The sequence below is a fragment of the Dasypus novemcinctus genome, chromosome 7 (assembly GCF_030445035.2).
Source record: "Dasypus novemcinctus isolate mDasNov1 chromosome 7, mDasNov1.1.hap2, whole genome shotgun sequence".
NCBI classification, from domain to species: Eukaryota; Metazoa; Chordata; class Mammalia; order Cingulata; family Dasypodidae; genus Dasypus; species Dasypus novemcinctus.
In genome coordinates, this window is record NC_080679.1 from 126,147,368 (window position 1) to 126,174,575 (window position 27,208).

General features: G+C 36.4%; 1 protein-coding gene across 2 annotated transcripts in view; it reads left to right on the forward strand.

Annotated features, from left to right (window-relative positions):
* EPB41L5 (erythrocyte membrane protein band 4.1 like 5) overlaps nt 1-27,208 on the forward strand; it is a 183,149-nt gene that overhangs the window by 78,971 nt on the left and 76,970 nt on the right. For both annotated transcript variants that reach the window (XM_058301152.2, XM_071216495.1), the window contains exons 12-16: nt 3,053-3,222; nt 4,638-4,744; nt 5,784-5,811; nt 14,624-14,666; nt 15,078-15,193. In XM_058301152.2, the coding sequence (XP_058157135.1) occupies nt 3,053-3,222; nt 4,638-4,744; nt 5,784-5,811; nt 14,624-14,666; nt 15,078-15,193 (464 nt within the window). The remainder of the gene's footprint in view (nt 1-3,052; nt 3,223-4,637; nt 4,745-5,783; nt 5,812-14,623; nt 14,667-15,077; nt 15,194-27,208) is intronic.

Below are 27,208 nucleotides of genomic sequence, written 5' to 3' on the forward strand. Positions count from 1 at the left end.
GCTTCAAAAAGAGAGCACTGCAACTCAGCATTGAAGTCAAAGTTATTCTGAATGCAGAAAAAACATTCAGATAGAGCAGTGTTTTGTAAATTTGTCATTAGCAGGAATTACCTCAATTCTATGTTTTCTTGCAAAGCTGTAACTTTCGCTGCTTTTCAAAGTACTTGGTCTTGTGTTCTCCCACCCCAGTCCATTGACTCAGTAAGGAGCATTCAGAAGGTTCCCAAGATTCGTATGTAAAATGAGTGAAAGGTACTGTTCAGTAAAAACTGATAGAGAGGATTCTCAAAAGTAGATTAAACAGTGATGAATTTTGAAAATGTTTAGTTTTAATACTGAGATGCATACAAAGAATTCGTAATCAGCAGCTTGGAATAGAATTTTAGGGATAATAATGGAACATTTTATAAAGATATCTCTTAATGGTACAAGAGAACTTGCTGTTGACATTGATCTTGAACTTTATTTTTTTTTATTTATTTTTTATTTATTTCTCTCCCCTTCCCCCCACCCTCCTCCCCCCCCCCCCCCCCCAGTCATCTGCTCTTGTGTCCATTTCCTGTGTGTTCTTCTTTGACCACTTCTGTCCTTATCAGTGGTGCCGGGAATCTGTGTTTCTTTTTGTTGCACCATCTTGTGTCAGCTCTCCGTGTGTGCGGCACCATTCCTGGGCAGGCTGCACTTTCTTTTGCGCTGGGCGACTCTCCTTACGGGATGCACTCCTGGTGCGTGGGGCTCCCCTATGCGGCGGACACTCCTGCGTGGCACAGCACTCCTTGCATGCATCAGCACTGCGCGTGGGCCAGCTCCACACCAGTCAAGGAGGCCTGGGGTTTGAACCGCAGACCTCCCGTGTGGTAGGCGGACACCCTATCCATTGGGCCAAGTCCATTTCCCCATCTTGAACTTTATATAAATGGAACCTGACAGCATGTACTGTTTGGCTGGCTGCCTAGTATTTGTGAATATCACCTGTGTTGTGGTAATTATAGTTGGCCCCTTATTATTATATAGCTTGTGATTTTATGAATAGACAGAGATTATTTATGCATTCTCTTGTTGATGACATTCGAGTTTTTAGTTTCTGGCTATTAAGAATAGTGCTGCTGGGGAGTGGATGTAGCTCAAGTGGTTGAGTGCCTACTTCCCACATGGGAGGTCCTGGGTTTGGTTCCTGGTGCCTCCTGAAAACAAAAACAGCAAGCAAATGAAAAAACCAACTCAGGGGATCCAGTGTGACTCAGTGGTTGAGCCTTGGCTTCCCACATACAAGGTCCCTGGTTCAGTCCCCAGCCCTGGTACCACAAAAAGGAAAAAAAAAAAAAGGTAGTGCTGCTGTGACCAATAGGTATGCATGTGTTTGGCTCTTGTAGACACTGCCAAACTGTTTTCCAAAGTGTTTGGGCAAGTTTATGCTGTCACCAGCAATGTATGAGAGTTCCGTTCTTTTTTGGGGGGCTAATGTTAGATATTCTGTCTTTTTCATTTTAGCTATTAGTGGGTAGTAGAATCATATTATGGTTTTAATTGGCACTCCCCTGATTAATACAGTTGTTTTGCACCTGTTTTTTTCTTTTCATTCTGGATATCAGTTCCGGTCAGATATATTTGTTATAAATATCTTGAGCTCCTTGACTTGCCTTTGACTTTCTTAATGGAATCTTTTGGATTATAGAAAATTTTAATTTTAATGCACGACAGTTTATCATTTTATTGTTTTGGATCTTTATATTTTGTGTCATTTAAGAATCTTTACTTATACTGAGGGCATGAAGAAGCTGTATATGGTAAAATATTTTTTAATTAAAAAATAATTTGAATTACAAAATAATATAAAACTTCTAAAAGTACAAAATAATTATAAAACAGACATCTCTTTTACTCACGATCTAGATTTAACATTTTTGGGCCTTGTTACTTCAGGTATCTTTGAAAAATACTTATGCGTACATACATAAAATTATACGTGTGTGTGCGCTTATTTATTTGTGTATTTACAAATATAACTAAAACTCAATTCCCCAGCTACTCCATTTCTTCTCCATGCTGGCCACTATTCTTGGAGAGAACTTTTTCCAAATATAAACACATCCATAACACATGGTAGAGTTTCAAGTTTTTATATCAGTCATGTATATACACCCATACGTGTGTTTGTGTATTTGCAGTTTGCTTCTTTTACCTAAACATATGTAGCCATAAAGGTGTATTCAATTTTTGCCTATATATAGTATCTTGTAATAGAAATAAACAGTATCTCATTCATTCATTCATTCAACTCAATAATTTACTTCTGTATAGTTTTTAAATATACCATTAGTTACTTTACCATTGCTCTTTTTTGGACATTTAGGGTTTTGTACCAATTTTTACTGTTATAAATTATACTATGAAGAAAGTATCTGTATAACTTTTGATGTTTTAGAGTTATTTTCCCTAGAGACACAGTATATCTTATTTGCTGTAAGTATAGGCCCTGGAGTCATACTTGATAGTTTCACATTCCTATTTCCCCTCTTACTTCATGACTTTGGGCAAGCTGCATAATCTCTTTGGCCCTAAGTTTCTTTATCTGTGAAATGTGGCTAATGACAGTATCTATTCTTTACAGTAATTCATGTAAAATCCTTAGAAAAGTGCCTATAAAAATGTTAACTGTTAAAATAGATTTCTGAGAGTGTGGTTACTGTGACAAAGTGTATTAACATTTTTAAGGTTGTTGGTATATATGGCCAGATCTTTATGATCCTTTAAATTGTAATTGTATAGTTATCCCAAAGAATGTCAGGTGAAGCCTTATTTTATGTTTCTGAGAAATGAGAACATGTAAATAGAGGAAAAACTCTTAGGAATAATTTTATACTGGCTGAGAAAATGGACAGCTTGATCTCAACTGTGCATTTTTATGGAGGTAGCTATAAAGAGTGTCTGAAATGTAGAGAGCAAACTGGATACTTTATTATTTGATCTTGGTATTGCTGTAGTTGTGTTTGTAGCTCTTTAATAGGGGATTAAATGATGATTATTCCCTTTATGTCTTTTTCTTTTTCAGGGTAAAGAGCAGGAGCATACATTTGTCTTCAGATTGGATCACCCAAAAGCATGCAAACACTTATGGAAGTGTGCTGTGGAGCATCATGCGTTCTTCCGCCTCCGAGGTCCTGTCCAGAAGAGTGCCCATCGATCAGGATTTATTCGACTAGGATCACGATTCAGATATAGGTTAAATTTTTTAAAAATTTATTCTCCCTCTCTCACACGCACACACAATCATTGTCTGCTCTCTGTGTCCATTCGTCGTTTGTTCTTCTGTGTCTCCTTGTCAAGGTGGCACCAGGAACCAATCCAGGTACCTTCTGGAGTGGGAGAGAAGTGCTCAGTCTCTTGTGCCACCTCAGCTTCCTGATCTGCTGTATCTCTTATTGTCTTTCCTCTGTGTCTGTTTTTGTTCCATCATTTTGCTCTGCCAGCTCACCGCTCAGGCTGGCTGACCACATGGGCCAGCATTCTGCATGAGCTAGCTCTCTGCTTAGGCCAGCTTGCCTTCACTAGGAGGCCCTAGGACTCGAACCCTGGACCTCCTGAATGGTAGATGGGAGCCCAATTGCTTAAGCCACATCCATTTCCCTGGGTATAGGTTAATTTTAATAGCTGCTTGCTGTGTGTCATTCTCTCATAGAGGCCAAAATTTTAACCAACCCTTTTATTGTAAAATATAGAAACTAAGTCATGGAGAAATAAGGTGCTTGGCCAAAATCCTCCATTGGCCAAAACAGAAAAGTAGAAGTAATATTCTGTTATTGGCTGTCATTTCCTGAAGAAACAGGAAAACAGAATAATGGTATAATGGATTTTATGTCTCTCTTGACTAATTATTTTTTTATATTAACCTACCCCAACTTAAGTCCATATAATAAGAATTTAATGGCTTCTCCATTCAACAACTGAATATTGTATAGGATAAAGGTATGCTGTACTTAGTGGGAAGGTAGTCTAGATAACATCTGTGTATACCTCTATAAACCTGAAGTTCCATTATTCCTATACACTCCTAATTTACTCATTATGAGTGAGAAATATTTTGGTTTACTAGAGTTTTCAGCTTGCTACGGGCATCTCAGTATGATTTGCAGAAGGAAAGGTTTTGGTATCAGTGTGACAAGTTGATTGTGTGGAATTCATATAAGAGAGCTGCTTTCTATTCTGCCTTATAACAAAAACGGAGGCATTTCCTTCACAGAATTAAAATGGAAATGAGGAAGAGAGTGACAATCTTTTTAAATGAGTTTTTCTTGAAAATTATTCCAAAAAGTGTATCACCATTAGAAAACTTAAATGAAAATCTTGTTTTAAATTACATACATTGAGATGGGGAGTGTGACTGGGAAGGGATAGGAGTTCCATAAGAGTATAAATATTCCAAATTATTTAATATATTCTTAGGTGATACACATGCTGAAGAAAGTAAGTACAATCTGTGTTGCCTATTTCCTAACAGCCTAAAGAACGGTAAAGAGATTCTTTGGTGTTACTATTATTGGTTCCTTCAGTATGCAGTTCAGGCTAGTGTTTTTAAGGAAACCTGAATATAAACTTTCTTTTGTTTTGTCCCTCTTAATATGCCTCATTTATTTTAGTGGGAAAACTGAGTATCAGACCACAAAATCCAATAAAGCAAGAAGATCAGCATCCTTTGAAAGAAGACCCAGCAAACGATATTCTCGAAGAACTCTACAAATGAAAGGTGAAGTGCAACCCTGTTTCAAAGGACTGTCAAATAAGATACAAAGAGGACAATTGTCTGTATTCTTAGCTGAGATTAAACTTCACACTAATGTCAATTCAGACACTATTCTGGTATTGTGTTCAGTTTTTGTCTGTTAATTCGTTCTTTGATAAATCAAAAGTTCCCTCCTTTTTTGACTTACAGATTCCATTTTTGATAAATATTTCTTCAATCACCTTAGGAATTTTCAAAAATATTGGCATATTTGAATAAATTTTAAATAATATTATTTCATTTTGTATTAAAATATTATTAAATTTTAAAAATACATAGGTTTTAATCTAATTGTCAACAAACATCATAAATAGTAATCTACCAATTCATAAATATTACTTAAATTACTCTGAATTTTTTTAGGAAAAAGCATGGTTTACTTTGACAAACGTATTAAAACTTGTGTTTGGTTTTGAATATGAGTGTGTAGTAAAATACTGATTGAATTTTAGAATACCCAATGTTTGAGTTATCACCAATTGTCCAAAAACAACGACCATGTCCTGATATTTGGCAATCTTGAAATTTTTTTTTTTAACAAGAAAACTGATTTATATTCATAATTTTCATGCTTTATTTCCCAGTGTTCCTTTTGCTTTAAGTGTTTAGCACATAGTCCATTATGGCTATAAATTCTATAATATATAGCTGTAAATAACCATTTCAATTTGTAGTGATTTAAAACTCTTAAGTTATCTCTTGTTTTCCACTGACTCACCCATAGCATTATAGGAGGCTTGTAGATAGTTCTGTTTAAAGGCAGAGATGTATATTTACTCTATTGCTCTAATGCTAAAAACAGCATTAATTGCCATTATTGACTACAGTGGTGTGACTTCCTGCCCTCTTCCCTGCCTCTGGAAATTTTTGCGAATTGAGGGTTTTTAAGTCTGTGGTTGGGGAAAAATGGCTTATTATTTGAGGTTTCATTTTGATGGGTTGTAAAGGAGTTTACCACATAAAATGAGATTAATGGGAAGTTATCTTTCTTTTCTTCTGTCAGCAAATACAGCAAAACCTGGAGAACACAGGTGAGTAATGTCTTGCCACTTAGGAACTGACTTAGACTGATTGATGTAGTTGCTCTCATTAGTTAATTAAATATTTATTGAAGACCTGCGAAGGTCCTTAAGCACTGGAGATGTAATAAACACATAATAGGAGATAAAAGTGACATGAAGAAAAATAAAGAAATAGTAGTAGGATGGGGTGGATGTACTAATCACAATGAGAATGATATACATTTGTTATTGTCAAGTGACTAAAGAGCTAAAGTTGAGTGGAATTAGTAAATGTTCCCTACTTTCTTTTTTTTTTTCTTTTGAAGAATTTTAAAGAATTGAAATTAATTCTTCTACAGATGTATGATAGAACTCACCATTAAAGCCGTATAAGCCAAGAATTTTATTTGTATGCAGGTTATAATTCCTAATTCAGTCTCTTTAATTGTTACAGGTATATTCAGATTTTCTATTTCATCTTGAGTTACTTCAGTAGTTTGTGTGTTTCTAGGAATTTGTCCAGTTCATATAAACTATGTAATTTATTGGCATACAGTTTTTTTGTATAATTTACTTAAAGTCTTTGTTATTTCTTTAATGTCTTTAGTGATGTCCCTTCATTCCTGATTTTAGTAACATGTATCTTCTCTCATTTTTTTCTTGATCAGTCTACATAAGAATTGTCAATTTTATTGATCTTTCCAAAAAAGAACCAATTTTTGGTTTTGTTGATTTTTTTCTATTTTTCTATTTCATTAATTTTCTTTATTTTCTGCCATTTCCTTCCTGCTGCTTCCTTTAGGTTTAGTTTACTCTTCTTTTTCCAGTGTCTTAAAGTAGATTAGGTTATTGATTTGAGATATTTATAAATTTCCCTCTAGTCACTGTTTTTAGTGACATCCCATAAGCTTTGAGGTGTTGTTTTCATATTTTTTCATCCCAGAATATTTTCTAATTCCCCACTTGATTAATTCTTTGATCCGTTACTTAATTCGGAGTGTGTTGCTTAATTTTTACATAGTTGTGAATAAAGTGTCCTTTGTCTGATATAAGTATGGCCAGCATAGCTTTCATATATTTGCTTTTCCCATGATATATCTTTTTCATCAAATTTTAGAAATTTTCAACTATTATTTCTTTAGATATTGTTTCTGCCCCTTTTTCTTTTCTACTGGAAGTTCCCTTACTTACTGTTACGTTGGTATATTCAATAGTATTCCATAGGTCTCTTGAGTTTCTGTTCTTTTTACTTTGTTCTTCATAGTAGCTACTCTCAAGCTGTCTTCAAGTTCTCTGATTCTTTCCTTTACCTGCTTAAATCTGGTATTGAGCCCCTCTAGTGAATTTTTAAAATTTCTGTTATTTTTACTTTTCAATGACAGAGTTTTTTTTTTAAATTTCTCTTTATTGGTCTTTTCTATTTGTTGAGACATTTGTTCTCATACTTTTTTCTTTTTGATGTATGGTTTTGCTAGTTTCTGAACATACTTAAAATAGTTGATTTAAAGTCTTTGTCTAATAAGTTCAGTGTCTGCATTTCCTGAGGGACATATTCTATTGACCTCTTTTTTTCCTTTTGTATAGGCTGTACGTTCTTCTTTTTTGTGTCCTACGTTTTTGTTGAAAACTGGACATTTAAAATTGTATATTTAAAACAGAAAATCTAGAAATCAGATTTTCGTCTCTCCCCAGTTTCATTGTTTTTGGTGTTTATTGTTTAATAACTCTCCTGAGCTAATTCTGCCAGGTCTCTATTCTTGGTCATGTATGGTTCCTGAAGCCTCTTGTTTACCCCATCTGTTACTGCTACCTCAGGCAGCTGTGATGGTCAACAGTTGCCACTTAATTGTTTTTAATTAATGCCCTTGGAGGAAAGGTTGTTCCCACTGGGCATATTTTGAGTCATGTCAAATAAAAACAAAGTTTTGCAAGTGACATTTTCCACAGAACTTCCAGAAAGAGCAGATAATGACGCAGTTCTCTAGGAATGGGGCTTTGAGAGAGCTCCAACCCCATTCTGTCCCCTCTGGTGACTTCCGGACAACTCATTTTTTTACTTGCTAGCTATTGGCTTTCAAGGCTACCACAGAACTTGGGAGAAAGACTTGGGAATAAGGCATTTTAAAAACACCACAGAGATTGTGTCCTTATGAAGATTTAGCTATTTTTCTTGAATAAATGCTTCTCAGATTGTTTTAAGCCTTTTGTTAGTTTCCAGCTTCTGATAAAGTTGGTTTGATGACTTTTGCCAGCATTCTTACTGCTTTTATAGAGAAGAGGATTTTTGGAGGTCCTTACTTCCCCGCTGAGGTTATCCTCCATGGTACATATTTTTCTGTCCCTTTATTTGAGTCTTAATGTGTCCTTTAGACAACATAAATGGATCTTTTTTTTTCCCACCAGTATAACTATCTCAATCTTTTGATTAGATTGTTTATTTCATTCATGTTTGATTTTTTTTTAAGATTTATTTTTTTATTTATTTCTCTCCCCTTCCCTCCCCACCCCCAGTTGTCTGCTCTCTGTGTCCATTCGTTGTATGTTCTTCTGTGTCTGCTTCTATTCATGTCAGTGGCATCAGGAATCTGTGTCTCTTTTTGTTGTGTCATCTTACTGTGTCAGTTCTCCATGTGTGCAGTGCCATTCCTGGGCAGGCTGCACTTTCCTTCATGTTGGGCAGCTCTCCTTACAGTGTGCACTCCTTGTGCATGGGACTCCCCTCCATGGGGGACACCCCTGCGTGGCACGGCACTCCTTGCGCGCATCAGCACTGCATGTGGTCCAGCTCCACACAGGTCAAGGAGGTCCTGGGTTTGAACCGCGGACCTCCCCTGTGGTAGGCGGATGCGCTATCTGTTGAGCCAAGTCCACTTCCCCACATTTGATTTTATTCCTGATATGATTTATGTCTCCCTTTTCAAAAATCTTTGTCATGGTGGTGATAACTTACATATAATACAGAATTCCCTTTTTTATCCATTTTTAAGTGTGCGGTTCAGTGGTATTATTAGTCTGCAATCACTTCCATGCATTACAAACTTTTTATCACCTCAAATATAAACTCTGTATCCATTAAGCACATACTCCCCAGACCCTCCTTCAGCTTTCCCTGGTAACCTCTAATCTACTTTCTGTCTCTGTGAATTTACTTATTTTAGATATTCCATACAAGTAGACTTGTAAAATATTTGTCCTTTAGTGTCTGGTTTATTTCACTTAACACAGTGTTTTCAAGATTGATCCAAATTGCAGCATATATCAGAACTTTATTCCTTTTTATGGCTGAGTTATATTCCACTGTATGTGCATACCACATTTTGATAATCCATCTGTTGATTGATACTTGGGTTCTTTCGACCTTCTGACTATTGTAAATAATACTGCTCTGAACATTGGTGTACCATTTTCTGAGTCCCTGATTTCTTTTCTTTGGGGTATGTACAAGAAAAGTAGAATTCTCAGATCGTATGGTAATTTTATGTTTTATCTTTTTGAAGAACTGCCAAACTGTTTTCCAGAGCAGCTGCACAGTTTTATACTCTCAGCAACAATTTACAGTAGTTCCATTTTATTCACATCTTCACCAACACTTACTTTCAGTTTTTTTTGTAGTAGCCATCCTAGTGAGTATATTTCTCATTTTGCTTTTTGTTCTCTGTATTTCTAGTGTCCTTTTTGTTCCTGTTCTCCTTTACTGCCTTGATTTGCATTAAGTGAATATTTTCTAGTGTATTATTAACTATAGTCCATGTTACATTAGTTGTATTTTCTCATGCATCACCATACTGCTAACACCTTGTGACATTTATTCTATTAATAGTTCATAGAAGAACATTCTTATATTTGTTTTATTAACCACAATCCTTATACATCACTAAGCTCACTATGTTATATAGTCCCAGGACTCTCCTCTAGCTTTCTTTCTGTTGACATTTATGTCCCCAGATGACCCCTGTCAGCCACAATCACATTCATAAATCAGTAGTTATACTGATTAGTTATACTCACTATAATGTCTTCCCATTAGCTCTATCCATTCCCAAACATTTACAATTAACCTTATTAAAAATTCTATATCCGTTAAGCATTGGCTCCCCCTTCTCTCAATCCTCATTCTATCTCCTAGTAACCTGTACTTTAGACTTTACCTCCATGGGTTTACTCGTCATAATTAGTTCATATTAGTGAGATGGTCCAATAGTTGTCCTTTTGTGTCTGACTTATTTCACTCAACATAATGTCCTCAAGGGCCATCCATGTTGTCATATGCATCCCGATTTCATTTCTTCTCAAAACTGATAGTACTCCACGGTATGTGTATATCACATTTTTTTTTAATTCATTCATCATTTGATGGACCCTTGGGCTGGTGCCATATTTTAGCAATTGTGAATAACGCTCCTGTCAACATCAGTGTGCAAGTGTCAGTTCGTGTCTTTGCTTTCAGTTCTTTTGAATATATGCCTAGTAATAGGATTGCTGGATCATATGGCAGTTCTATATTCAGCTTCTTCCACATAGGCTGTACCATTTACATTCACATCATTGGTTGAAGGAATGTTCCTGTTTCTCCACATCCTCTTCTGGTGTGTTACTTTAACTCATGATTTTTAAGTAGGTTATTTTTCTTTCTCTTATTGAGGTGTTGGAGTTCTTTATATGCTCTAGACAAAGTCCCTTATCAGATGATTTGCAAAGTTTTTCTCCCATTTAGTTTTTTCTTAGAAGTACTAAAATTTTTAAATTTGATAATGTGCAATTTGTCTCTTATTTACATGATGAGTTGCTTTTCTTCTGCTTTCAAGATTCTCTCTTTGTCTGTGTCTTTGAACATTTTTACTCTGGTATATTTGATTCTACATCTCTGTATTTACCCTGCCTGGAGGGTGGTGCACTTCCCCAGACCTGCTGTCTTACTTGTTAGTACTGCAGAGTCACCAGCCCTCTCTTAATTGTTACCAGTGCCCATAGGCATGGACTTAATTATTCTCTGTTTCAGGTGGAGTCCTCTTAGAGCTTCAGCTTCCTTTCCCCTGGGGTAGAAACTCTGAGCCACTGCTTTGGATTTGGAGGTAGAGATAGCAACCTCCTTCTGGAGTGACACCCCTGCTTTTTGAGTGGGATGCTGTGGTGGAGAGGGTGGTAGCCCCTGGTATTTTCAACTTACTTCTCCCAGCATAGAACCTCTACCCTCTGTGTAAGTTGGTAGAGATGATTGGATCCCCAGTATTTGGGGCCTAGTCTTTCCTTCGATTATGGGTGGGGTGAGGGAAAATAGCCCCTTCCTCTTACCTTTGCCTGCCTAGAATTTAGATTTTGCAGTACAGAGCTGCAGGCAGTGAGAGCTGCTGGTGGCTTGCCCTGCCGGAGGGGAAACATTAACCCTAAATAGGTACCTAACCCTAAATAGCATCTTCTTTTTGGTATCCATCTGTAGTAGATCACACTGAGTGATGGGAGAACAGTTGCAAATAACCTGTAGGTTGAATGCCACGGATTCTCAGCTTTCATACTTTTTACTTTTAATAGTTAAATGTTTGTTTTGCTGTGGAGAAGGTTTGCTGATTTCCTCACACTGTCATTCTCAAAATCCTGCCCCTCCTGGCTCAATGAATTTTGGTGGTGTTTATTGCAACATACATCCTCATAAAATTCTCCTCACCTATGGATATGATCATAATCTCTTGGAATCACGTTCAGGCCCTACCCACAAATTTAATTTCTTTTGAATTTGTCTATACTCCTCTATTTAGCAGCTCTGTTACTGGGACTTCTTCAAAATAGGAAGTTGTTTATTTTGGGAATATTGAGTAAAGTAATCTGCTTACCCCCTACAGTTGATTTTCATTGTAAGGGTGCCCCTTCGACATGCTGTTGTATTCTGTTTTCTTCACTTAGAAAGCTACTAAAGCAGGAGTTCTTAACCTTTTTTGTTTCAGACCCCTTTGCCAGTCAGGTGAAAACCACAGACCCCTTACTAAGTCCACATTATACTGTTTTTAATAAATAAAATCATGTCCCACAAGAATTTTTTAAAATTTTTATTTCAGTTCAAGCTCTTGGACCCCTTGTTAATATCTCCTGCATTAAAGCCGAGCTGTTATTAGGGATTTGGGACAAAAGCACTCTTGGCTTTTTTGCAGGATTCCCTTCAAGGTTCCTTAGCAGTTGGTAGGCTGTTAAGAAATGAATGGTAGGGAGGAATTCTCTCCACTGTGAATATTTAATTAGATTTTTTAAATGTTGAGTGGTATTTGGGAGTCTTACACTATATTTTTCTTGGAGTTATTTATAAAGTATGCTTTTAAGAAAAAGATTTAGTGCATTGGGAGATCCAGCACTCGTGACGATTAATCGCACCCCTTTTTAAGAGATTTTTTAAAGAAGATTTTAAAATTTTTATGAGAATTAAAATTCAAGGGTTAATTCTTAAATTTTTAAGAGAATTGTTTAAGAGAATTTGAGCTTTGAATTGGCATGCATTCTCTTTGACTCCTGCCCTTGCAGTTTTATGGTTGAGTCAATAGTTTTGCTCTAGTGAACCATGGAAAACAGTACTGTTTAAAAAGCCACAACTGAGTTTGACCTAAAAAGCAGCTTGACCTTGTACTATATAGTTTAATAAAATGCTTATTTGAATGACAGGTTTTTTAATTGGCTGATGTCAGTCATTTCCCTTGTATTATTTTGTCACTTCCTTGCTTTTCCTTTGTGTGTCTTTACTAATATAAATAGCTTGAAGAAGAGGTGACAGTTTAAAGGATAGTTGACATTTCAGGTACTTTTTATCCAGGCTTAGACATAGTCTTTGCAGACCAGGAAGTGAAGAATAAAGAAATGGTGGAGAGAGGAAAATCTTCAGATGAGTGAAGATAGATAAGAGCAAAAAGGGGTCGGTTGCTACAGGGAGTCGTTTAAAGGGGAAGTGGTACTTATCAGAAGATTGTGCTTCCTTCATGTCTTAGTCTGCCAGGACTGCTATGACAAATGCCACATGTGACGGGTAGGCTTAAGTGGCAGGAAGTAGTGCCTTGCGGTTTCGTTGGCCAGAAATCAGTGTTTAAATTACTGGCAGGGCTTGCTTTTTCCCATCGTTTCCAGTGCTCTGTTAGACCTCCATCACATGGCAGTCTCTCTCCTTGTGTGTCTGTTCCTCCAATTTCCACTGACTTCTGGCTTCTACTGACTAGCTCAATTTTCTTTGCTTATAAGGATTCCAGTCCTGTGGATAAAGGTCCACTTGATTCATCTTCAAAGGTTCTCTTTACAAATGGGTTCGCACCCAGGCTTAGGACTTGAACATTCTTTTTGTGGGGGTTATAATTCAGTCCTCAACACTGCTTTTCAAGTTGTTTGAAAACGGAACTATGACTCAGTTAACGGCATTCATTATAAGGGCGTCTGTCTTTTGTTCATCTACCTACTGAAGATATTCCTAGTTACAGGAGGAGCTTCAGGAGTAACCAGGGATCCATAGACTAGTGATGCTAACTCCTATACAAAGCAAGCTGAATGAAATTTCATTAGTGTTCAGGATCACAGGTTACTTATACCAGCATCATACATTCTTGGAAGAGCAATATGGTTTAGTGAAAAGAAGTCATGTCTGATGGGCATATTCTTTTTCCAGATGCCTTGGCAGTGGGTCTGTAGTTGTATTGTTGTTGTTGTTGCTTTCTATAGGTTTTTTTTTTTTTTTGTTTCATTTATTACTGTTTTTTGTTAATATTAATTGACTCTACCTGACACTCATGTAAATGAGAGACATGAAGTACATAGAAATTAACTTGGTTATGGTGCAGTTTAGGTTTGAACTCAGGAATAACAGTGCAACTTCTTATGACTCAATTTATAATAGATAGATTTAAGATGGAATCACTTCTCATCACCATGCCTTTTGGGAAGGCTTCTTTATTCTTAAGCTTTTTTTCTTATTTAGCTGGCTTTCATCATTTGCTCTCCCTAACCCCCACCCCCCAAGAAAGGCTTGAGGAGCTGTACTCATAGAGTTTGTCTTTGAGAAGCTTTGCCTATTTCCTTTTACTAGAATGACATCTTGGTTGGTTATAATATTCTTAAATGTTGCTATAGAGAAGTCTGTGTCAACCTTTTATTGGCAGTGATTTGCTTTCTTAAATCTCCTTGGGGTACCCAGAGTATTGTTTCTTTATTCTTTTTTTAAAATTAATTTTTATTTGGTAAAGATATTTAAATACATGAATATTATATAAGAAATATATTAGTTGAATTCTTCAGGGTTACCAGTTATCCTTGTTAGAATGTCTTAAGTCAATAAACTCTTTTTTTCTCATTTTATTTTAGTAGTGTCTTGTTTTGAGTTATTTTATTGAATAATTGTTCATTTTTTGTAATTATGCATTTTGTTTCTATTTGTTCGTTGTGTTTTCTTTCCCCCCTCCCCTCAGTGCCTTTTTTAAGGGGAGGGTGGGTCTGGATAGCTATAGCTGCAACTAAACTTTTGAAAACATTTTAATAAATCATTTGTAGGGAAAGATATAGAGAGAAATTTCTAAGACCTGAGGTCTTCAAGAACAAACTTAAAAGTTAGAAATTTCTCTGTATATCTTTCCCTACAAATGATTTATTAAAATGTTTTTAAAAGTTTAGTTTAGGCTACAATGTGCCTGTAAAGCAAATGTTTCCTGGCCATCTTGCATTCTTAGTTTTAGGTACCAACAGTGTTATTTCTTCTTTATTTGAAAGAAAATGTTAATGTCTTCTAAAAAATAAGGCTACTTTCATTGGGGTATATGTATAATTTTACAAAGCATGGACCTAGAATTTTCATATATAGTTTAATGGAATTTTTTCCCCTTCACAGTGTTCACAATAATTTTTCAACCCAGAGTAATGGCTCCCAACAGGTAAGACAGTATTTAGCCTCTAGTACACTGTGGTTAATTATGGCAAGCAATGGTAGTATTGAAATTTTCATTCTAGATTAGTGGTGAGCAAATTGTGTGTATTTTCTTTTCCTTATCTGTAAAGTGGTTCAATTATGTCTTAAACGCCCTGTTGTTTTATTCTCTAACGTATTGTAAATAGAACAGGGGCTCTGTAGAACATTGGTTCTTATAAATACTGGAAAATGAATAAAAATTAATGTGCAGTTAAATTATTAACTATCTGCCAGATGGTATATAAAATTCAAGCTTTTGTTTACATTATCTGTGTTCATTATGTAGATTTGTATTTGATTTTGGTATTTTATTCTGTAGTGAAGAGATCTTTTATTTAAGCAAAAATAGATGAATTTTTAAAATTTGTGTCCAAAGGCTTGGAGTGTGAAATCTACTCTGTCTGTGACCCCTCCCATTCCTTCTGGCCCTCTGCTAGTGGAGATAGAGAATCTTCCAAGGAACCCTGGAACAGACCAGCACGACAGAAAATGGTTTGTTAACTCCTTAAACCAAAATAAAATATTTCTTGCTTAATTGTATTCAAAATTCTTGGCCATAATCAAATTACTTTTTAAAAATAATTGAAAACAAATTATTCATATTTGTGAGCTGAAAAGAAACATACTATAGAGTAGTCATAAAGGAAATGGGAAAATGAGGGGTGTAGATAAAGAAGGACATATAGTTGTCTGAATGAAGGACGTCAAGGAGCTGTCCTTATTTTGATTAGTACGATCTGGGAGTGGTGACTGGTTCTTTGTTGAAAAACACTTCCTTGCTTGTTAGTAGAACCTTTTCCCAAATCCATAAGGAAAATATGTCCATTACATGTTATTCTACCAATATGATACTACTGCTTCTGTTACAGTTTATTCATTAAAAACTGAAGGTAAAGCCAAAGGAAACATGATTATATTCCATTAAAGCAAAGCATGAAATACTCCATTTTTGGAGACTGAAAGTACATGGATGACAGGGAAAATATTTCATTTATTTAGGTTTCCAGGGTCTATTTATAGATTAAATAGTAAATACACAAATATGGATAGTTCGTCGCTTATTGAGTTTAATCATTCCCAAATAAACGTATGTGCTTTGGGCTGCTCCTTGGGAATTATTTGAATGACTATTCATGTTGGGTGTGTCATCTGTTTACAGTGAACCTTGATAATTCATGGGACTTTCCTCTTTTTCTTTTGCTCTTGGTTTAGTCCCTGAAGTGTAATGAGCCTTTGTGGTGATCTCAAGGGTGTGGTCAGCTTTCTCTGCAACCAGTTCTTCCTTCATGGTGGTGGGTCAGCAGTGGTTGGTGATTATTTTTGGTCTTTGCTATGTCTTTTTTTTTTTTTTTGCTATTATTTTGGCTTAACTAACTGCAAGGTGCTTTGGTCTTGATGGGTAACTCATTGGTGGGCATGTTTTGACTTCAGTTCAAATAACTTGCAATTAGTTTCTAAGGTTACGGGTTTGTTCCCCCACCCACCCCCATGTCCCCCTCCCCTTTTTTTCCATTCTACTTGAGAGTGTGGTGGGGTACTTGGTGTATGGAGGCTTCTAAATGCCTAATTTTAGCCCTTTTTTTTAAGCCATTAAAAAATATTTTTATCAGTTTCTTAGTGAAAACACACCATCAATAATCACCTATGTTTTATCTCCTTGATATTAGCGCAAAGTCCTTTTGGCAAGAAAAATAGTACTGACTTAAACTATAAAAGGACTACCTTAATATGTTTGTCCTTTATGTTTTTATGGAATGAGAGTCTGGTTAGTTTGCATCTTGTTTTAAATACTAAAATCTGTTTAATTTAATCTGCTAGTTATTAATCAGTTCTTTTGATGCCAGAACTTCAAGAAAAATGAAAAGTTTGAAGCTGTGTGTCCTCCTTCCTTTATGTGGTTGAGCTCAGACCTCTCTGACTAAGCAGTCATCTTTAAAATCTGATCACCACAGTGTTTAGCAGAGCATGGGTCTCAAAAGAGAGCTGACATGTTTTGGAGCTATGGATTCCCCAGCTTTAATGTGCATCTGCATTTCATACTTTCTTTCTGCATGTTTGGTAATCATTAATACTTTTAAAAGAATATTAAATAGTCCTCCATTAGAAACTGTTAATTTAATAGGATTTGGAAATGTTCCCTAGGTTTTAAAAAATTGGGCGGAATGATGGACCACTGTATTTTGGCAGATGATTTTTAACCAATTTAATCTAAACCTATACCCTCATCAGTTCTTCAGATTTTGCTAGCTCATGTCTTAAACCACAACATTATTTGAGTGACTTGTTATGTCAATAAGTTAAAGTTGTCCAATATTTAAAGTATCACCTTTTGAGAACCAATGTATTATAAATAATTTATAAACAATAACAAAAACAGAACTGGATAATATTGGGAAAATCTTGCATATACAGGGGAGAATGTGAGCCTAATTTAATTACCTAAATTTTTAGAGCTCCTAAATTGAAGATTTTGAATTTTGTAGACTAGATCTGATGAACCAATAATATTTCAGTTGGAGGGATTAAAATGATTTTGTTTTAAAAAAGGGTTCCAGATTTATTCTATCCTGAAAAGTAGTTACTGTCCTTTTCAGGTTCCCTAAGGAAAAAAGGTATGATGATTCATGTCTTTTGGTTTAGTTAGAAAGAAATACTGTATTTAAAATCTATCTTTAAACAGCTTTTATATTTGGGGTAAATTTTTTTCTTTGTACTTATTTTAAACATATGCTGTCTTTTTGCTGTCACGAAACTTTGATTGGGGAGCAGATATGGCTCAAGTGACTGAGCTCCAGCCTACCACCTGGAGGTCCTGGGTTCAGTTCCTAGTGCCTTCTGAAGAAGACGAGGAAGACAGCAAGCTGGCCCAATGGGTAGGAACAGCGAGTTGATGCAACAAGGAGACACACAGAGGAAAGACAATGAGAGACACAACAAAGCAGGGAGCTGAGGTGGCTCAAGAGACTGAGTGCCTCTCTCCCACATGGGACGTCCCAGGTTCGGTTTCTGGTGACTCCCTAACAGGAGACGAGGAGACACAGAGAGCACCCAGCAAACAGGCACAGAGAGCAGACAGTGAGCACAAAACAACGTGCAGGGGCAATGCGGGGAAGCAGCAGAATAAATAAAACAAAATAAATATTTTTTTTAAAAAGCAAAAGAACTTTGATTGGCTGAACTTTGCCAAAGATTTTCTTTCTACTGGAGGACTCTGATCACTTCTAATCAGGAACCATGCATGTATGCCTGTTGTACTCTCTTAGGCTTGTTCTTTAGCACTGTATGATAAAAGATATTTAATATTCTTATTAAACTCTTTCTTGGAGGGAGTTCATAATCTCATCATGTCACCTACATCTGTTAAATTTCCTTTTGAGCTCCCGTCAACTTTTTGATTATAGAAGAAACTGATTCTCCATTGTTACTTGGGATCATTGATGTAAATCACATGGCCTTTAAGGGTAGCTTTCTTTAAATGCTCTTTCTGTGTTTTGTTTTCTGGATTTCAGTTTTGAGAAAACACTTAATTTGGGAATAATTTTCCAGTATGTTCCTTTGTCCTTATGTGGAAATCTCTGTTCAAATGTGTGATTTAAGAAAATGATGAATATTTTTTTCTTCTGAATAGAACCCTAAACATCATTTCTGCTTCTGATTTTAAGCAGCATCAGGGACAGATACAGAATGTCTTGTTCTCTGTGAAATTTCCTCTTTAGTACACTCACCTGATTGTGATTACATTTGCCATTACACAAATCTTTGTGAATACCCACCCCCCCCCCCCCCAATTTATTCTTGAATGATGGCATTGCATGGAATAGATGCTGATAACTGCTTGGAGCAGCGCTGCATGTTGGTCATGTTGCCTTTCTCCTTTAATACCTCTTACACATCCATTTTCTCTTATTCCTCTTGACTAACTGTGCTCCCCTCCCACTCCCCAACCATCCAGGCTTTCTGCTGCCAGTGACTGCAGTCAACGTGGTGGAAACCAGTGGAGCACAAGGGCCTTGCCCTCACCCCAGACCGCACCTAGAAACTACACTGACTTTGTCCATGAGCACAATGTGAAGAATGCGGGAGCCCATCATACTGTTCGGTTTCCTGGCCATGCAGCCATGGCTGAGATCTAATGTTCAGCCTCTTGGGCACTGGGACTCTTTTTGTCATACAGGTTAATGGTGAATGTTTTCTAGTGCTTAGAGGGGATTGATCACCTTAGGAGATTTTGGGAGAAGCTGCTTTATGCTGACTCACTAGGTGTGCAGTGCTGTTTGTAATTCTTCTGTGAAAGGATAAAGGGTCCAAAGAAGCCATATGCCATCTGTGATAATGACAGATGTTTTAGTGTTGAGAAGAATATGTGTATATTCACAATTTTGGAAAGGTTTATTCATTATTTCAGTGTATTAACATATCATTCAGAAATGTGTCAGGAGGTTTGAGTCTGTGAGCAAGCTGCCCAGTATCACCCCACCCTATGCCATCCCAAATAGGCTGAGGTCAAAAGAGTCAGTCACATGTCACTGAGCACACTCAGAAGGAAACATGTCCAGGCATGCCGAATTAGCCTGTTGTGCCATTTTTATAAAACTTACTCTTATACCCATGACTTAAATTTCAGTTAAGTGCCTAAGATTTTATAATTTTAATTGGTGTAATTTTTAATTTAAAAAACTTTTCACTTTTAATAAACACAAGTATTATAAATTACTAAAAGGTCTAAAAAATCACATTAATAACGTAATTCACGTAGAGAGATAAAACTACTGAATGGTTATTCAAAATAGAAAATATATTTACTTTTCTCTTTTTCCTTTCCTTTTTATCTCATGAAACTGGCAGATTACCCAGGTTTGCAAAAGCCTCATAAACTGGCTGTGTACAACTTTAAGGTACAATTCTGAAGCCAAAACCATACCATTTTCAAGTGGACTGGATACGTATTCCTATTTTTGGTCCTTTATGAACCTCAGAATGTAATTATTTGATCTCTTCGGTTGAGCCACAGAGGCAAAAAACTGTAGGAAAAGTACATTTCTGATATATTGGGAAGGGATGTAAGGGAAGCATTTGTCCTGTTTTTTATGCACTTTTTTCAAATCAGATTTTTTAACCAAAATGTTAAACTGAGTATGGATTAAAATTTGAGAATATTTTAAGTTCTGAGAATTATATTACTTCAAGATAATAATGCTATATTATATTATAAACAACCTGACCCATTTCACCATCCCACTCTCCTTAGAGGCCAGTTTTACCCCTTATATCCTCTCTGTTAGGCAATGGTAAAGGTTTCAGAGGCTTTATTATTGGATTGTTGTTTGCAAATACAATACAATTTATCAGTAGAAGATACAAGTAAACAGAACTGAAAATTTAGAGAATGAAATTTGTAAGCAGGTTTCAATCTATGAGTTTGTTATAATCACATATAAGGGGAAGGGACCATAAAAGTTCTTTAGTCCATCCTTTGCATATGAACAAATCCATTCCTTAAATAGCCTCACTTCCTATTTCTAGAGGCCCAGCATCATTTAGGATGCCTAAAAATGGCTGCTGATGTATGGTCCTCATAGTCATTTTAGACTTTATGTAGCTCAGATTGTAATTGTGAAGTATTATTTTTTAAAAGAGAGAAATTATTTGAATCAATTACATTTTAAGCACAGCTTTGTTTTGTGGCATTCAAGAAAAGATTTTGTGAGTATGAATATTATCGGAGGACCTACTATTTCTGTAATAGAAACTAGATGGGCATATGCATAACAAAGTTTTCCTGGTCTTTAAGAAAGTCACAAAATTTGACTTCATTTGCTATGAAGTTCATCTTGAAATGTGAAGGATAAAATTGCCGATACAATGCCTCATATGTATCATTGGAGCAGAATCTTGGGAAATAAGCAATTATCAATAATGAAGAAGATCTTCAGTTTTAGTGAAAGTGATCATTTCTGTACTTAGAATTCATAAAAATTGTTAGATTTAAGTGATGCATAGAATCACATCATGGTTTTTCTTTCTTGAAAACCTTTTTATAAAATAGTTCATTAATAAATCCCCATAGAAACTGTGTTAGAGGTATGGTGGGGAAAGAAGCCAGCAAAGGGTGTGATAGGGTAAGGGCTAAAGTTGGATGATAATAGAATCAAACTATTTCATAGAATGTCTATATGTAGTAGTATTTCGTATTGAATATAATGAACATGGCTACTGATATTCTCATGATGGGGAAATATGTTTCCAAAACTATGAGGAATTTATAGGTAGCTCAACCTAAATTAAATAGTTACCAACCTATTTATACTCTGCATTTTATTTTAAAGAGTCAGTGATCATCAATTCTTGATTAGGGAAATAATATCCTCCAGAAACCCCTAACTCGGTCAAAGGGAGCCAGTAGCACAGAACTCCTGGATTATATGATTTAGCTCCCAATCCTTTCTAATATTATTAAACAAAATTAAGTTTGCCATTATAGTTAGGTTAGTTATGCCCGTCTGCATTTTTATAGTCAGGGAAATGTACAGAAACACAGCAAAACTAGTCACCTTCGTACTTATACATGAAATTAAGCTAACTCTTAATTATTTCTTTCCATGGAAACATATCTCAAAGTTATTTACCTATCTCTGAATTTAATTTAACTTTTCTTATTTAGGAGGGATAATCATAGATTTTTAAATAAATTTGTAGAGAAAATCAGAAAGTTTTATTTATCCTATGTATGTAATATGTATATATTTTGTAAAGGAGCTAGTATACAAACATTTTAATATGGTGATATCATCCATGCTATTCATATAACCTTTTTTTTCCTTTTTTCTTTAATGTCTTAACCAAAAAAGTTATTATTTATGATAATACTTGGGTGGGTCTTAATTGTTAAAAAAGGTGCTGTATAAATATGTCAAGATACAAAGCTGGAGTGTCTCCTAAAATGGAGGGTAAGGAGGCAGTGTATTTCATATGATAAAACAATCAACTGAGTCTTAATTAGCTTTTTTAATTAATTTTTTTTATTTTTAAAGCTTTAGATTACCTAAATGTTACATCAAAAATAGAGGGAATTCCTTTCTACCCGACCCTCTCCTCCTCCCACACTTTCCCACATTAGTGTGGTACGTTTGTTAAAATTAATGAGTGCATGTTGAAGCATTGCTACTAACCATGGACCATAGTTTACATTATAGTTTACACTCTGCCCTGCACAATTTTATAGGTTATGACAAAATGTATAATGGCCTGTACCCATCATTGGCAATGTCATGCAGGACAATTCCAGTGTACCCAAAATGTCCCCATATTTTACCTATTCCCTCTTCTTCCTCTCAGAACCTCTGGTGGTCACTGCCTTTATATCAATGATACAAGTTCTTCCATTTTAATTATGCTCTTATATATTAGATATTTTACATGTTACTTGGTTGATATACTAGTAATTATTTTGATTTTTAAACCTTGCTGCTTTTCCACTTTGATATGTCCTGCTATCATACATTTCATCTTTCCATCTTGCCAAAGCAGGAAAATAGGTGAACGGCTTTGGGCGTGGTGGAGTGTGGTGTTTTTAGAGGTTCAGAAGGGAGAAGACTGTTGTAGAGATGGCTTCCCAGGCATAAAATGACTAATCCTTCAGCTTTAATCCCTTTTTGTTCCCTTTTGTGTTCATGGACCTTACGTAGGGAAAGTTAAGAGATGTTTGTGCCTTATTGGTGCAGCATAGTAGAGCAGTAGTTTTTTGAACCATGGTACTTGAACTGTTTTGATCCGGGCAACCTCTTCATTTGTAAACCATGGTTTATTGCCTTGAATGACCTTATTTAATGTGTTATGCTTTGAATGTTGGGTTTGAAAATAATACCAAGTTGGATTACTTTATTTTATATCCTCAGAATATAGGACTTGTCATATGGATTTACAGAAATAAAACATCTTGTGCTAATAACACTTAAATCTCTTTCCTATCACATACCTCCTTCCTATATTTGAATATCCTGCATCATCAATTTACCTTCTGTCTGGATTATTGTGACTGTTTGCCTATGAGATATTGTTACATAGAGGAGTAGAATTTGAAGATTCTTCAGTGGTGGGTAAACACCCCTCCTCCCCTTTCTCTTCGCTGTCTCATCTACAAAATGTAATTTCTCAGACCCTTTCTAGATGTTATGATTCACATCAATTTACAGTACTGCTCCTCACTTCTCTTTTTTGCAGAACATAAGCATTTCTCATTCTCTTGGCATGTAAATTCATTTTTACTTTAGACACGTGAGGTCCATGTGAGAACTGAATTTTGCTTAGTTGACCTTAACCTTGGTGGTATAGATAGTAGGCCATTACACACATCACTTTCAGTGTAAAATATGCTAAATAACTTCATTTTCCTCAATTTATAACCATTACCAATGGTACTGCCTCAGAGTTTTTGACTTGGTAGAGAGACATGCATATTAGCCTTCTTAGTGAATTAGTGACAAGAAGAGAAAATTAAAAAAGAAAGCAGTGTAAGGAAAAAAACCTTCTCTAGCTTTTAATGATATATTTTTATTTTTAAGGTGAAGTGGGAAAACAAAAGTATTCCTTTTGTTCCAGAAAGAATTGTTCTCACAAAATTTTATTATTAGGTAATTACTAAGTCTCTGCTACTAACAAGAAGTTGCCGCCTTAATTCTAGGTGGTGGTGCTTTAGTGAACCTTTTACTTTTTGTTCCTGACATTGGCCAACATTTTGTTTATATTGGCATGGAGAAGTGTTATCTAACTTGGAGAACAACATTCTCCAAGGAGTATGAGTAAAGATGCAGTGGTGCAATAAACCTTTACTTACTCCTCTTAAAAACAGGTTCAGCAGCTGTAGACCTTATTTTCTGTTGTTGAAGGAATTTTGTTTGTTTGTAATTAGAAATAAGATATACCAGTATATGGTTAGAATTTGTAAGAATTTGCCAACATCTGTTACAGCGTCCTGGTGGGTGAGGCTATGTTACTAAAACAGTCGATCAGTTCCATTTTTTGTTTTTTCTTTGGGTTATGTTATTCGTTTGGTAGGAAATGTATTTTTATTTCTCGAGACACTGCCAGATTCTCCTTCATCGGGGATTCTGCCTTCCCAACAGCAAGATATGAGAGCACCTGCTCTTTTATAGCCTTACCAGCAAAGTATCACCAAACCTTGGGATTTTTACCAATCTCAAAAGTAAGAAATGATGATACCTCAGCATAAGTTTTTTCTTAAAGCTTTATTGAGGTACACTTGATGTACAATAGAAGCATTTGCTTAAAGTTTTTGATGAGTTTTGACACATATACAACCATCACCATAATCAAGATTAAATATAAATATGTTCAGTATAGTTTCAATTTCTCTTATTGTAAGGTTGAACGTATTTTTGTGTAAAAGCCATCTGTATTTTTTTTCCTGTGAATTGCCTGTTTTTAATCTATAGCCTGTTTTTTTCCTACAGGGCTGTTCGTTGACCATTTTCTTCTCTATTTTGTATTTAGTAATGCACACTAAGGATATTATTCTTAAGTCTTTGATATAGGTTGTAAATATATTTTCAATTTGTCATATGCTTTTTTGTTTGTTTGTTTTTTGTGGGTTTTTTTTGTATTTAGGTACTAGGGCCAGGGAATGAACCCAGGACCTCATATGTGGGAAGCTGGTGCTCAGTCACTGAGCCGCATAGGCTCCCCTGAATTGTGGGGTTTTGTTTTTTTGGTTTTTGTTTGTTTTTAGGAGGCACTGGGTCCTGAACCTGACACTTCTCATGTGGGAAAGAGGCACTCAACCGCCTGAGCTATATCTGCTCCCACTTTTAGTATTTTTTCTATGCAAAAATTTTTTTCTTCTTATGTAAGCAAATTTGTCCAGTTTTTTCTCCCCTCCCCTCCCCTCCTAATTTTAATGAGAGGGTTTTCCCCACTGCCACAATTTAGAGGAATTCAGCCATTTTTCTTTCTAGCCCTTGTATGATTTCATTTTCTTACATTTGAATCTCAGATCTATTTACAATTATCTTGGTATAAGATGAGTAATGACTCTAATTTTTTTCCAGATGGCTTTCTAGTTATGTCAACATGATAACTTAAAAATATGAGAGCATTGGGTAGACCTTTTAATTTGAAAACTCCAGCCCTTTGTTTCTGTAGTTTTTGTTTTCTCTTTGAGAATAACTATCTTCTGCTGTTTTCATCTTTACTTCCTCAGATGGCCTTTTACTTTTTTATTGATTTGGTTTCTGAGTTTCATGTTCCAGCTTTCCTCTGATATCCTCTAATATCTTTTCCTTAATTTCCCCTGCCCCTTCTCCGCTGCTTGCACTTACTGTCTGCTCTCTATGTCCATTCGATGTGTGTTCTTTTGTGTCTGCTTGTCTTCTCTTCTTGTCTTCTCTTTAGGAGGCATCGGGAACCAGTCCTCCAACATGGAAGAGAGGCACTCAATTCATTGAGCCACCTCAGCTCCCTGGTTTGTTGTGTATCTCATTGTCTTTCCTCTGTGCCTTTTTTTTGTTGCGTCACTTCTCTGCGTGGACCAGCTTGCCTTCACCAGGAGGCCCTGGGAACCAAACCTGGGACCTCCCAAATGGTAGACGGGAGCCCAGTTGCTGGAGCCACATCCGCTTCCCTCTCTAATATCTTTTTTTTTTTTTTAAGATTTTTTATTTATTTCCCGCCCCCCCCCCCCCATTGTCTGCTCTCTGTGTCTATTCACTGTGTGCTCTTCTATGACTGCTTCTGTCCTTATCAGCAGCACCGGGAATCTGTGTTTCTTTTTCTTGCGTCAGCTCTCCGTGTGTGCGGCGCCATTCTTGGGCAGGCTGCACTTTCTTTTGTACTGGGCGGCTCTCCTTACGGAGCGCACTCCTTGCACGTGGGGCTCCCCTACGCAGGGGACACCCCTGCATGGCAGGGCACTCTTTGCACACATCAGCACTGCGCATGGGCCAGCTCCACACGGGTCAAGGAGGCCTGGGGTTTGAACTGTGGACCTCTCATGTGGTAGTCAGACGCCCTATCCATTGGACCAAGTCCGCTTCCCTCTAATATCTTTTAATGCTTGTTAATATTTAAAAGTTAGGCACCAGAATTCTGAGTGGAAATTCTTGGTCCATGGGCAAGTCTTGGAGATACCACTTTGAACCTGACTTCCTCTGTCTCTGACTCTTTTCTCTGTTGTTCCTCGGCAAAAAGGACTAGTTGCCAGCAATCTCAGCAGGTCAGTGAAAGTATATAGACCATTTCTCACTTCTTTATTTCGGAATGCATCCACAAATCAGCTGTGCCCTGATGACTCTGTATCCACAGTCCTTGGTTCACGTTTTTCAGAGAGTAAATTCCTAATCTGTGTCAGCATGGTAGAAGAGTAGTCATTCAACCATGCAGGGTAGGCTAGGAGATTATAATATTTAAACTTTATGTTAATACTTATGTGTGAAATTGAAGACCTCTGGATCCGGGAGTACCATGAAAACTTTCCACCATGCCCCACCACTTTTATAGGTACCTGGTACCTTCAGTTCCTGAAATTTTCATTAGTCCTGTGGAGTGACTTAGTTTTTTCCTCATTACTAGATTAGGTTTTAGGTTTCTTCACTCTTTCTAATGAATTCTACTTGCTCACCTGTTTCCCTACTGTTAAAATTTTTATCTACACCCACCTCATTTTTTGTTCCTTATGAGTGAATGTGATTTTATGTTCTTATACTATTGTTTTTACGTGGCTTTATGAGAGAGCAAAAGTAAAACTTGAATATTCAAGGTGCCTTGTCTTTTGGAAAATTTATAAGAATTATCCCCTCTAATATTGTCCCTCCTTCATTACCTCTATTCTCTCTTCTGGAATTTCTCTTAGATATGTGTTGGTGCTTTCAGTCAATATCAATCTCTGTATTTCTCATCTTTCATATTTGCCTTGTCTTTATCTCTAGTGACTTCTTGGTGATTTCCTTCATTTTTATCATTTGATTTGCTTTCCTTGACTGTGGTCTACTATGTCCCTTCTGTGAAAATTTAATTTCTCATTTCTCAGAATCTTTTATACCATATGTATATTTTTTTAAAGATCTATTTATTTATTTCTCTTCCCTTCTCCCCGTCGCCCCAGTTGTCTGTTTTCTGTCTGTTTGCTGTGTGTTCTTTGTCCGCTTCTGTTGTTGTCAGCAGCACGGGAATCTGTGTTTCTTTTTGTTGCGTCATCTTGGTGTGTCAGCTTTCTGTGTGTGCAGTGCCATTCCTGGGCAGGCTGAACTTTCTTTTGCACTGGGCGACTCTCCTTATGGGGCGCACTTCTTGCGCGTGCAACTCCCCTGCACTCGGACACCCCTGTGTGGAATGGCATTCCTTGTGTGCATCAGCACTGCGCGTGGGCCAGCTCCACACGGGTCAAGGAGGCCCGGGGTTTGAACCATGGACCTCCCATGTGGTAGACGGATGCCCTAACCACTGGGCCATGTCCGCTTCCCATCTTTTATACTATTCAAATTTCATAGCCTCCAT